We start from the raw sequence: 13,412 nt of genomic DNA on the forward strand, positions 1-13,412 counted from the left end.
ACAGATGAGCTTTAACTTTTCACTGATACAGTATTTTACCTGAAAAGATGGATTATTTTTTCTGAAAATATTTTTTACTCTCCTAGGCAAATAGGCTCTCAAAGTAGCCTTATCTCACCTGCAAAGGTTTTGTTCTTGTTGGAGAACAAAATTAATCTATCTGATGCAATTAATGAGACAATACATTCTATAAGTCAATTATTTACACAAAGTACTGAGATTTTGCCCCAAATCATTGATCAGTACAAGCTAGAGAGAAAACAAGACTGTGTCTATTTGGGGGAAGAAAATTAATTCCATGTTGGGACACAAACCCAACATATTGCCCTTTGTAAAGAAAAACACACTTCAGTACTTGATACAACAATCAATACATATGATACAACAAGGACATCATTTTATATTTTAATTACTAAAACGAAAATATCTTTGTATGGATCAACAATTATAGTAACAGCATTTTTCATCATGTTTGCTTGAAAATCTGACTCACTAAGAAAAAAACAATATCATTATGCTTAGCAGTGTGTCTCACTGATATTTCATACAGCTCTAATACTGAAAACTTTCTTCAATAAGAAAGCATTTTGGTAACTTGCTTGCTTAGAGCTTAACCCATTTTCCATATGCTCTTATACTTGCACAGCTAATGCACTAGCAATTGCAAATAGTGTTTTATAACAACAGATTAACTATTTGAATGCTAGTTATTCCTAGTTAAGATTAAGGTTATTATCAACAGGAAAAGGTAAACTTTCTTTACTAAATAAAATCATTGGAACTATTGGGAAACCTACCTTGTGAATTTTAAATAGAACCTCACAGAGGTTATAGATTTTTTCAGCTCGTACCCAGTCTAGTGTGCTTACCTGTAACATAAAAAAAAATTATCAACACATTCTTTATTTGAAAATCATCTTTAGATGAAAAAAAACTAAAAAGGTTTCACCCATCATTATTCTACTGGATCCTTTAAATACATGCATGCCACTACATTTAATATCCAGCATTTAGAAAAGACTGTCAAATAGTATTACAGTTTTACAGTAACAGGAATTAAAAGGTGTTAAATAATTCCATTTTCTCTTTTCCCAGTACGATGGAAATCTCTTTGTAATCTCTGTGGTTAGTTACATAAGCATTTTTTTCTCAAGATGCTAACACAGAGAACTCCATCTCAAACACAGAGTCATTCATCTTCATGTCTCAATATTGAAAAAAATCTTACAATCAATAGATCAAGACATATTCCTAAATTCAGTTTTGAGCTTACATGCACTAGGGAGGCAATAACTCAATATTTAGTCTAAATACAGAAAAGGACTATGTGACTGCAATATTTTAAATCAGAAATAATATCAACCGTGTGCTCAATAATATGAAAATACCTATTTTTGGGTGTTTTTTGATTTCATTGCTTAATCCTGTTGACAGGCTGTTAAAATCTGACAGTAAGAATGATGTTTGAAGTTTTTACCAAAATTCTACTTCATGATATGATGTGATAATCTGTTTTCTTTTAAAAACAGTACCTAACCTACATAGTTCAAGGAAAAAAAACAAAAAAAATCCCCAAAACAACAACAACCAAAAAAAACCCCAAAAAAACCAAAAACCCCCCCCCCAAAAACAAAAAAACCCACAACAACAACAACAACAACCCCTCCCAAAAAACCAACAACAAAAAAACCCACAAAAACAAAAACACAAAACCAACTCACACATAGAAAAGATTCAATGGGAATATGTTTGGGGTTTTTTTGCTATATGTTTTAGAGCAAAATCCTAGCTCTTGACAAATACACAGGAATGGCTGCATAGTTAGATGGAGGATTTGGCCAGGCTGTAATGCTTTTTGGCATCTGGAAATAAGTATTTCGGTAACTTTAACAGTAATTTGGAAAACTTAAAATTCTAGGGCTGATACAGCTTTGTCCTGTTCCCACACCTGACCCAAAAGGAAGGAAGAAGAAAAAATAAATTAAAACTATTAACATAAAAAAAATTTGTTTGCCAAACATCTGGTTTATGTGGATGAAACTTCTCTAGAAAAAGCTATGAAATTCAATAATATTGTTTTTGTTTGTGTTCACAGTAGCATATATTTTGTCTTAAAAAAATTAGTATTCCTTCTGATGATTTGCATGGAGATATCAATTTTTTGGGTTTTTTAAAATTTATTTAAAGTTTAATTTTCAGGTATTTTTAAATTTTAAGGTGTTAAACAGAATTTTAATAACTTGGTGAGAATCCAAACCACTACAACACTTAGAGGCCTCTGATGGGACTTCTGTTGGTTATGAAATGTTACTTCAAAGTCCTTTGGAGGAGTAATGTGAACTTGGTGTTAGTTTCTTTCTAATCTTAACAATCTGAATCAATTTGTTATCATCTAGCCTTCTCTCAGTTTCTCTTAGGTTTAGATTAGTTTTTTGAAATGATTAAATTTAGATATTATGAATCACCTACTAAAACGTGACTGAAGAACCATAGAAGTTCTAGCACTACATCTTTTCAGGATATAGACAGACTCTATAAACATCATAGGATTCTCCATTTCACAGTCTCTATACCTTAACAATCAAATGGCAAACATCACTTGAATACAATATATCCACTAGAATATGTAAAACAGGTTACACACTTTGTTTTACTATGAACAATGTCTCAAAAATCAAAGCTCAAAACATTACATACAGTTAATTTTAAAATTACATGATAAAACCACACAGTACTACTTAAACTTTTTCAAATTTAAATCTAATGTCAGTTGGTTTAAAAAAGAAATTTAAAGAAATTTTAGTATTAACTTGTCCTCCCATCACTTTATAAAAGGTAGCAATTTTTAAAGACATGCTTTTCTATTTTTCAAATTTCCACTTCTATTTTTCTTCTTTTAAGTCTATTCGATACTTTATGAGTTTTGAAATTTAATTATTGTACAAATAAGAAATAATGTAAGTTTTGAAACAACAGAAAGAGAAGACTTATAAAGCTAATTCATGAAGAATTAAATAAATAAATTTAAATTTAAATAAATACATTTAAACAGGCTCACAATAGAGTAAGTACTGCAGGTCTTTGCTTAATCTTATTTCCAGGGAAATATTTTGTACTTTGATGGCTGTTTTGAAAAGAAAATAATTAAATAATATGTTTTGTTCCATTACTGTTGATACTCCAAAGAGATATTCATTCTTCTTGTAAAATAAGGTTTAGAGTAGAATGGGAGCTAGTTCATCATTTGGTCTTGAATTTCTCAAAGGGAAAGGATCTTTTCTATCCCAGTTAACAGCAGGAGAACCCTTTTTTGCTGTAAGTGGCTTGGCATAGAAGCATAAGCACTGATTCATTTGCTGTTTATGAAACTGACTTTGGTGACATGGGCTATGACCTGAAAGCTGTTGAGCTGTGAATGGACTTTCATTTGCTCATATAATTTGTTTTGATTCCTGAAGATTAATTTTAACTGTTGGGGTTCTTTTCACTATTACTGATGGATGAATGTGACACTGCTGTGCCATTAAATTCACTCTGAATACTTCAGACTTCTTCCCATTAATCCATGCATCTCTTTCATCTTTTGATGCTATGTAACCTCCTATGACTTTTTCAGCAGAGGCAGGCAGTGACAGTGACAACTGCTGGCATCTATGTAAGCCAAGGTTTTCTTTACCTGTGTATGTCAGGGTAAGGCTACAGACTTACAGACTGTAAGACTCTGTTTTCACTTACAGAGTGAAAACAGTCTGAATACCACTGTGTGCAAGGTGCTCAGATAACAAATGACATGTTGAGAAGAATTTTAAGGAGGAAAAATAAATATATTACAAAGGAATACTAAAATCTAAAGAGACAGCTGACATGATTTATAGTTTTATCAGAACTATCATAGTATGTCTAAATTTAAAATGTTACTGTTATAGACTGCTCTACTTTTAAAAAGCCTACAAATAACCATAACACTCCTAGTCAAGGAGAAAACCTGGAAATAATCAGGAAAGTTCTTGAAAATTGCAATATCCTTCATTTGATTTAAAGAATGTTCCAGTTTATTGCAGGTTATCCATCATCACATATGTAATAAATAAGTAATAAGTAACTAAGATAAATTAGATACTCCAGTTTATTTCTTAAGCAATAAAATAGTTTTTCTCATTATTTACCCTTGGACTTGTTCCTGCAGGTATTCTATACATTGCAATTTCTTTTTCAGGAAGCATTTGACAAAACATTTCAAGCAACTCTATTCAGAATAGATGACTTAACGAGACATGCTTGCATTCATATGAATTTAGTTCAGACAGTTTCAGAAATAGTGTCAAAATACATGAGAGTTTCAATCAGCATTCAGTAAGCTTCTACTTTAATTCATATTTGTCATTGAATTTATGAGCAAGAGGAGATGAACATTATTATTTATATTATTGACAGACAAACTCCTTAGCTAACCCAGTGCAGTGTATATTGAATACTTGGTTCTGTAGACATTTAGCTTATTAATCCTTTCAGGAACATTGCAAAATGAAGACATTTGTAAACTCACAGGTAACACTGCATTAATCAGAAAGATAATAAACCAAACAGAGTTACAAAAAATAGGAACCTAAAATTACAATTCTAAGTCTCCAATGAGAGATTGAAGTAGATATATAGAGTCACAGAAGTCCAAAGTGTTGCAGAAGTACTTTCTACTCTAGTGTGAGTTTCTGCAATTTCCTCATGGTTTAAAAACAGGCATTACAGTGGAGTTCTGAAAATAAACAAACTGGTAAAACTTAGCTTTACACAGACCGGGTGATCTCAGCATCAGTTCAAACTCATATTCCAAATATACTTACCTTTAAATATGTATGTTAATCATTGGTTTTTCTTTACAAAGTTATGATTTAAAATAGAGATAAAACAATAAACTCATTTTGACACACACATGCAGTAAACAATTAGCTCAAAAGTTATTCCCTAGAATAGAATTTTGCAATTATAAAATAGGCATAAAAGACTTTCATGCCTGCTCAGAGTTCACCACTAAATAAAGAAATATGGGGTGAATGTAAAAGAGAATCATATTTCAAAACTCACTGAAATCAAATCAACATAATATACTCTTGGACTTTCTCTGAACACAGAATCTGATTCTAGAAGTCTCCAAAGTACCCAAAATATTAAAAATATTTTAATAAATTTAAAGCGCAAAATGTAAGGGAAAAAAATCAAAGTGTCTACAGTATTTATTATTGGTACACAGCAAATGCTGCATTAACTGAGAATTAAGCAGAAGCATCCAATCTGCTCAGAATTACTAAAAGGGTCAAAGGAAAAAAATTAATACTTCTAGGTAAAGAGTAATTAACTTCACTGGTCTCTTCACTCCTTAATGGAAAAAATAAACCAAGAATAATTAAACAAAATTATTATAAGGTATTAAAAAGGAAAACAAGAAATCAAGGCCTGTTCCTGAGATGAAATATGATATGGCATTTAAGAAGCCTAAAGATGCCCCAAACAACTAAAACTGGGTGGTACAAAACACACACCAAAACAGTCAGATCCTAGCAAATCCTGTAACAACAAAAATACAGACTGGTGTGTAGAGTTAGAAAGTTCACCAAAACTGTTCACGATCAAGTCTAAGCCCTCCAACTTATTTCCACCTCACTCCTAATACGTTACATTGTTATGTAATGTAAATTACCAGCAGAAGTATTTAGAACTTACATGGCAGCATTAAATCTCTGCTTAATTACATTGTGCAAGCTTCTCTATACTGTCAAATACAGAACTGTTTCTGTTGCTTCCACAATATTCTTCTATTTATTTTTTCTATAAACAGCACATACAGTGATTGTCTAGCTGCCTCCATGTTAAATCACTTCAGTGCTATTTATTTAATCACATCAAAAAAAGATAGTTTTGCAATTAAGGGTTACACAGCAGATCTAGGGATATGGCTACTTGAAGACTTAAGCATAAAAACCATAATAAACCAGAAGGTAAACATAAAAAAACAAACCGTAGAAATGTCTCCTACGTCTGGTCCATATTCCACAAAAACATTAAATTAATTTCTGGAAATATTCAAAGATATAAAAAATAGTTTGGTTTTGAATGACAACTTAGAGTACTTTTTCCTAAATTTCTTCTGGGATATTGATTTAGAACTTTTCCAATATCTGAAAATTGACAGGAATTTTATAGATGCTCTTAGAATGTAATAAAAATACTGTTTGTATATTAATATTGACACAAGAATAATTTCTATTGGTTCAACGGTGTTTTTCAGATATGCAGTTTTCAGAAATGTGTCACACTTCTAATACAGCAGTCTGTATCTGTAAATTTCTTAAATACAATCAGAAAAGACACTTCAGGAATGCAAAAAGACCATTCTCTGTTAATCACACCATTCTTGATATTTACTTCTGTGGTGAAGCTTCTACATTTCTGGAACACCATCTGATATTGTAGAAATAGTGTATAAATAGAATATTACTTTTCAGACTGATTTCTTTCATAGTATAATTACATTTTTTCCACCATTTTCTTTATTTTTGCTCATAGATAACTATGTTTTCCATTTTTATGAAAATTAGCAGCTGTGTCTACATTCACATCATCTTTTGCACACAATGAAACAGAAAAATAGTGGAAATTTTACTACATCCTTTTACAAACAGTTGTAAAATTATGGACAAATGTAAGTGTAGAATGTAGAGGTCATCTCTCTGTGCACACTATATTGATATACTGATATACAATATTGATTCAGAATACAAATAGCAATAGCAACATCTCTGAAATAAAACCTGTTAAACTTATATCTTCTAAAGATCAAGTAAGTTCAAATATTTGTATTTTTGTGATTGAACAATTTTTTTTTCCCACTTAAGATAGTAAAAAAAGACAAACCCCAGTAGGAGCAATAGCAAGAGGAGTAGCATGGAATATCTCTAAAAACAGTGAAAGAGCTCTGTGCACAGTTCTGTGTGAGGACCTGTGTTTCCAGCCACAGAGCAGGGACATGTGACACAGCACCAGTGCCATGGGAGCTCTGCGGGCTCTGGCAGGGCAGGGCCCCTGACATACAGGTCCCAACTCACAGCCCTGCAGTGGACTGACCTTATCACACAGCCAAACACCCACACAGCCCTCACTAACCCCCATCCCCCTGCTATGGGATGGGACAGACAACAGAAGAGCAAAACTGAGAAAATGCAGGAGGCAGGAAGAGGACAGCTTAATAAGTGATGGAAAGGGGAAGAAAACAATGCAAAGGTGATTGCACACTGCTCACCCCAAGCAGATCAATCCCCAGGCAGTCTCCAAGCCATGGCTACTTTTGAAAGACCAAATCCCCATTTTTTATTGCTGAGCATGATGTTTCATGGTACATGAAATCCCTTTTGGTCTATTTAGATCAGCTGTCCTGGCTGTGTCCCCTGCAGCCTGTCCCAGCCCCGGGCTGTTTGCTGGGTGAGCAGTGAGAACGGAGAGGCTGCACCAGCACAAACACGGCTGTGTTAGCTCTGCTTTGGTCACAAGTAAGAAAGCACTGCCACATGGGCTGCTAGAAAGAAGTGACCTCCATCCCTGCAAGGCCCAGCACACACCCCAGCCAGGAGCAGGGCAGCCATGGGCACTGGGGCAGCCCCAGCTCTGGGCCACCTCGCTGGGAGCAGGGACAGGCTGAGGCTGGCCCCAGCATGGGTGGCCATGGCTTGCAGGGCCATGGCTTGCAGGGCAGGTCTGGGGAGCCCAGGACTGGCCCTGCTGCCCTGCACTGCAGGGCTGCAATGGGACTGTGGAGTGAACCACAGGGAAGGGCATCAACACAAGCCCTGGCTGGAGGTGTCCTCAGGAGACTGATAATGAGCTTCAGTGTGGATCCAGGTTTGCAGTCTCCAGATAGGAGATTGCTGGAAACTGCTAATTTGGTGTTCATTTTTGGGTTTTCTTCCCCCTGATGAAACACATCTGGGGAATGTCAAAAGAGCAAGAAAACTGGTCAACAAGTTTTATGATTTATAGGCTTCCCACAGTTACTGGTGCATCACAGTATTGAGGTGAAACAACACACTGATCAAAGGGATCCTCTTTGTTCATTTTTTGAAAGCCATGGTTCCTACAAAAAAACCTGTAAGAGCATAAGAGATTCTGTGAAGTAATTTATACTACCAGTCATCCCCACTTGTCTGTTCTTAGTAGAGTGATGAAAATGGTAAATGAAGTAGTTTATCCCAAATTAGTATCATATAGATGTATAATTTCAATTATATCAATAATGTGTCCTAGAAACAGGTCTAAAGATAACAGTTAAAATTTACAGAGGAAAAAACATTCATGTGGTGTGTTATTTATTTAATATTTCTGCACAATTTTCACATTTTAATTGAATTTTAGTGATTTAATCAAATTTTAGCTCCTTTGCTTAACATATGAAACCCCCAATTTTTAGAGGGGTTTTCTGCTTTTCCCAGATTTGTTGTCTCATTTTAAGAAGAATACTATTAGCCATTTTAGAATGTTTGAAGTTAACTGGAATAATTGGATTAATAATTTCAGTCTAGAGGGGTAAATTTTGCTTAATGCACTTTACTGAGGTTCATAAATAACTTTTGAAAAGTATGTACTTCCCAAAGGTACTACAGAGAGTACACATCTAAAGGATCAGATTTTCTTTGGATCAGTAGACAAAACTGGGAGACTAGGCACTTCTGAGCAAAACTGTAAGCAAGTTGTATAATTGAAATTGCATTCTAAGTTCACATTTCATTCTTTTATGACTTGTTTAAGGCAAAGATTTTCTGGAGAAAAAAGAAAAGATTAAGTATTACCCTGTGGTAAGTATCAATATTTTTTTAAAACAGTTTAGAATTCTACAGCTGATTTCCATTTCACTCTTCTAAATTAATTTTTAGAAAAGTATTAGATAAGGCACCTGTTGTGAAACAGAATTCATGTTATGAGGTATATAAATTATCAAAGCAAGACTTGTTCAAACTGTATGCTTAGCACTACGATCCCCTCCTTGTGTGAAAAATCCACAGGTATCATCCAATAGTATGGATGGTTTATTTCATGATGCATCTTGTCTTTCAGAAAGCAGAGTAACTAGCAACTCATTAGATCTACAAAATACCTTAGAATAAATATGGGAAGAAATATTAGGCCTAACCAACCAAAATAAAACCTGACCTCGACAACTTCAAGAAACAAAACATCCCATAAAGAATTCTTTACACTATCCAGATACAGCAAGTTTTTTGGAGGATCTTGAAAGAGGCTAAATATATACAGTTTATTGAAATTCAATGGCATCTGTGGCTTTAACTTACATTGAAATCTCAGTTGAAAACTTCACTTGATAAAGGGAAACAAACCTAGATGTAACAAACAGATTTCCATTTACAATGAAACTGACACAAAAATATCATTTTTTTTACCGGTGGAGTGCTGAAAATGTAGAAGGATGAACCCTTCAGGGCCAGAAACTTGAATTTGTAGAGCTGAGATGAATCAGTTCCTTCAAGTCTCTCATTTACCCATCCCATATGTATAACCTGTAAAAGAAAATAATTGAAAATTAAAGTCTTTTTCTCAGTGAATCACAGGAGTGGTTTTAGTAGAATGGGATGTATCATCTACTTCACATTTGCCTTCCAAACATTTTCATATTCTTGAAGTGTACAGTATCATGCCAGTGTGTCAGAATTTCTTGCAGAGACTTAAACTTGTAGTACAGGTAGTCTGAATCATATCTGTAATAATCCCTATTTCAAAAGGCACCTGTGCAGGTCAAAGCAGACTTTCATTTGAGCCAGAAGAACACCTACATGTACTGAAGTAGTTCAGCAGTTCATAAAAACCATAATACCTTATCTATAGCAGTGTCAAAATTTGGACATACTAACATTTCTATTACATATACCTATAAAGAAATACCTCCAAAAAAATCACTAGATTTATCTGAAATCAAACAGCTTTCACCAGGCTCATGTTTGAAACTGTTAACAAAGTCTTTGTTATACTTGTTGTCTTTCACAGTTTATACACTTTTTTCATATATACTTTACCACATTTATGTTTTCAAAGAATTAGATATCAGAGTCAGTGGTTACACAACATTAGCAGTGTTATGATGCATGCCTTTATTTTCCAGATAAATTAATGCTAAGAATAAATGGAATGGAGAAGTAAAATTGCATGCTTCCCTTTTGAGGTAAATACAAATTTATAAAGGAATGCCATAAACAATAAGGCCATAGTGTGGTAGCAGAATATCACGAATGTCTTTACTGAAAAATAACAAAGCGAAAAACATTCCAGGGCCCATTTTGCATACATTAAGAGAAATACATTTTCTAGTACCTCTTGAAACAGGTACTTAAATCTAGACTGAACCACTAATCTGAATATACAAGTACTGCTGAGCAGCTTGCTCATTTTCAACTAAAGCTACACTTACAGACAGTAATGAGTTACACGAGGAAGAAGTGCCAAAGCACTAGCTAATAGTATGGATGAATGTTCATACTTATATTATGAAAACCTCACAATTTTTTTTCTAATGTTGGTATTTAATGTATAAATTATGTCTTTTGTCAATCAATTTATCAATCAATGAATAATAAATCAGTATGTTGAGCCAGACAATCGTTCTCCATACTGTTCTACTGAGCTTCGGCACTAACATTTTAAGGAAATCTAAGAAAGAGGAAAATAAATACAGTAGCCTTTCCAGTTCTTGATTTGCTATTCTGTAAATTGAGTAACTCTCACCAAAACATTTTTTCTACAGTAATCAGCAAAAGTGTAGAACAGGATGTTAAGGCACCACATTACTTAAAAAAAAAAAAAAAGATACTATTGTTGATACTCCACTATAATGATATACATTCAGTTTATCAGGGTCTATTGTCAATGCTGGAACCTCTGTGCTTGCTCTGATTTTCCACAAAAGCAATACTGTGAGTTACGTTACCCCCCTCAGAGCCGAGCTGCAGGTGGGGTTTCTCTGAGTTCTCAGTTCAGTGGCTCAGATCTCTCTCTTCGGCGCAGGCAGAAGGCAAGGGAAAGAAAGGGAGGCCTAAAGTCTTATGCCCAAAGAGTTCATTCTCTGAGCTGGAGACAGACAGACAACCGACCCCAGGCACAGCGGGCTATATACCAGAAGGGTCGGACAAATGGTCACCTCCAGCCAATCGTGGGGAAGCGCGAAAGGTAAAAAAGCTTTTTGCGGGCTAATGGGGAACTAATGAAGGGAAAACATATTATACAGACAAATGAAAATTGGTTTAGAGAGAGATTGACTTAAAACCTTCAGGAAAAAAGTCGGAGATTACTTGATTGACTGTTACAGGGAAGCATCAGCTGTTGGGGAGAAACTCCGGACTGAGACTAAACAAAGAGCACAGAACCGTCTAGCAACCCCAAAACTTGAACAAACTGTAACTTGAACAGACTACCACTTGAACAGACTGCAACAAGGGTCTTAATATCAAATTACACAGACAAAAAGAATTATATCCAATATAATTTTAGAGTTTTTTACTTTCTTTCTACAGATCTTTCTGTGGTGGTTTCATGTTTGCTGAATTTTGTTTACTAAATTTAATGCAGTGGTTCGAGTGTTTTTTCTGCTGTGAGACAGGATCAGGGAAGAAGCAAAGCAGGCTCAAACTTAAAATTTACAAAGATAGACTTATTAACACACACTAAAAGAAGAAAATGAGAACTAAAATGAAACTGGCAAAACACTCCTCCCCCTCCCCTCAAGTGTTCACTTTCTCACAAACAATGTAAAGAGAGAAAACTCAGAATACTAGGTCAGTACTACTTATAAAATAGTTTTTCATTCAGTACTTTTAGAGAGAGAAGTCTCTCCTGATTTGATGTGGCAATTTTCTATAAGAAAGAATGGGTGATTCTTAACTTGTGATTCTTAAATCTTACAAAAATAGCTGCCTGGCAACTTCTGTAGTTGTGGACTCTTATATCACGTAGACTTTCTCATGTGGCTACGTATGGGCCATGGACTTATGCATACTGGGGTGTTATTTTAAAGATAAACAACTCTAAAGGCAAAGGATTCTTTATCTCTAGGAACAGAGATGTCTTCTCACTTCTTTACTGGTGCAGAGGGCTTCTTATCTTTCTTTCTCTAAACATCTCATGCGACTACAACATCACAGCTACTAATTCAATATTCACTGAGTCAATCACAGATACTTTTGCTCAAATCTACAAATCTGAACAATCATTTTCCTCAATTTGTATTGTCGACAATTTAAAGGAATATACTAGCATATTCATATTACAGTTTGTTATCACAGCTTATAGGAGATTTTCAGTCTAGGGCTAAGGCACCTGTCATCTGTTCCATACGAGAGGTCACTCTTCATTCAGTGACTTTAGTATCTTCGTATTGTCCCTTTACATATCTCCAGTTTGGCCTTTTCTCTCACTTAGAGATGGGTTAGGGCTTTGGAAGTTTCATCTGTGTAAGGAAAAAGTTAATACCTTGCCCAGGGCCCGTGGTGGTCACATGATCTCTGCTGGGCAGCAGCATCCCGCACCCAGGGATTTCAGAGCAGCCGCGCTTCTTCCCATCCTTCTCCTCTCTTCCCGGGAGTCACCGGAGAGGGAGGGGGCTTCGGCCCCTGCAGCTTAGTCAGAATATTTTACAGCCATTGGGAACACGATCTCAGGCCAGGAAGGAGGCATAAACTCCTCCCCTCTCCCCGGCATCACCAGGCCAGGCGAGCCTCTCCTGAAAAGCCCAAACCTGGGCAGGCTGGGCCCGTCACAGCCCCCCAGAAGGAGGGAGCCGGGCTGCCTTCTTACCTTGGAAGGAAAAGAAATCTTCCCGAGATTATCCTGATTTTTAAGCCTGTGTGACCCAGTGGTGTATCCCTATACTTAATTGGTTAATCTGGTTGTCAATTGCAAAGTCAGTCACTAATTGGTTTTACCATCCATGCTAAACCAACACATTTTCTTATTGACTGGTTTATTTAATGGTTTTTTAGACCTCAGAAATGGAGAAAAAAATAATTCAGTTCAACAAAATTTGTCTGGAACAAAAGCAAACAAGTGCTGGTACTCAATAACAAGCTGTCTGTGGTTTACTGGGTCACTGAGATTTTAATTGGATCTTAGTACATGGGTGGGAATGTTAGTCTGGGATAGAAAATATTCTGTTTGTTTGACTGAAGCCTGCCATTTGAAGTTTTCAGGAGTGCTCTTAAGGCATTATACTACAAACTCTCCCTTCTCAGCACTGCTTTCACTACTGTTTGAAAATTACCATACATCATTGATATATCATTTTCTAATGCATTCTAATACACTTTCCAAAAATGCCTGTAAGAAGAAAATGAGCAATGGCACTCATTACAAAAGAGAACAAGTCA

General features: G+C 35.2%; 1 protein-coding gene across 1 annotated transcript in view; it reads right to left on the reverse strand.

Annotated features, from left to right (window-relative positions):
- Nucleotides 1-13,412, reverse strand: part of SNTG2 (syntrophin gamma 2) — a 241,352-nt gene that overhangs the window by 30,863 nt on the left and 197,077 nt on the right. Inside the window, exons 12-13 of the mRNA XM_063389285.1 lie at nucleotides 9,444-9,560; nucleotides 798-869 (exon numbers count right to left, since the gene is read on the reverse strand). Coding sequence (XP_063245355.1) covers nucleotides 798-869; nucleotides 9,444-9,560 — 189 coding nt within the window. The remainder of the gene's footprint in view (nucleotides 1-797; nucleotides 870-9,443; nucleotides 9,561-13,412) is intronic.

Source organism: Prinia subflava, chromosome 2 (assembly GCF_021018805.1).
Source record: "Prinia subflava isolate CZ2003 ecotype Zambia chromosome 2, Cam_Psub_1.2, whole genome shotgun sequence".
NCBI lineage: Eukaryota > Metazoa > Chordata > Aves > Passeriformes > Cisticolidae > Prinia > Prinia subflava.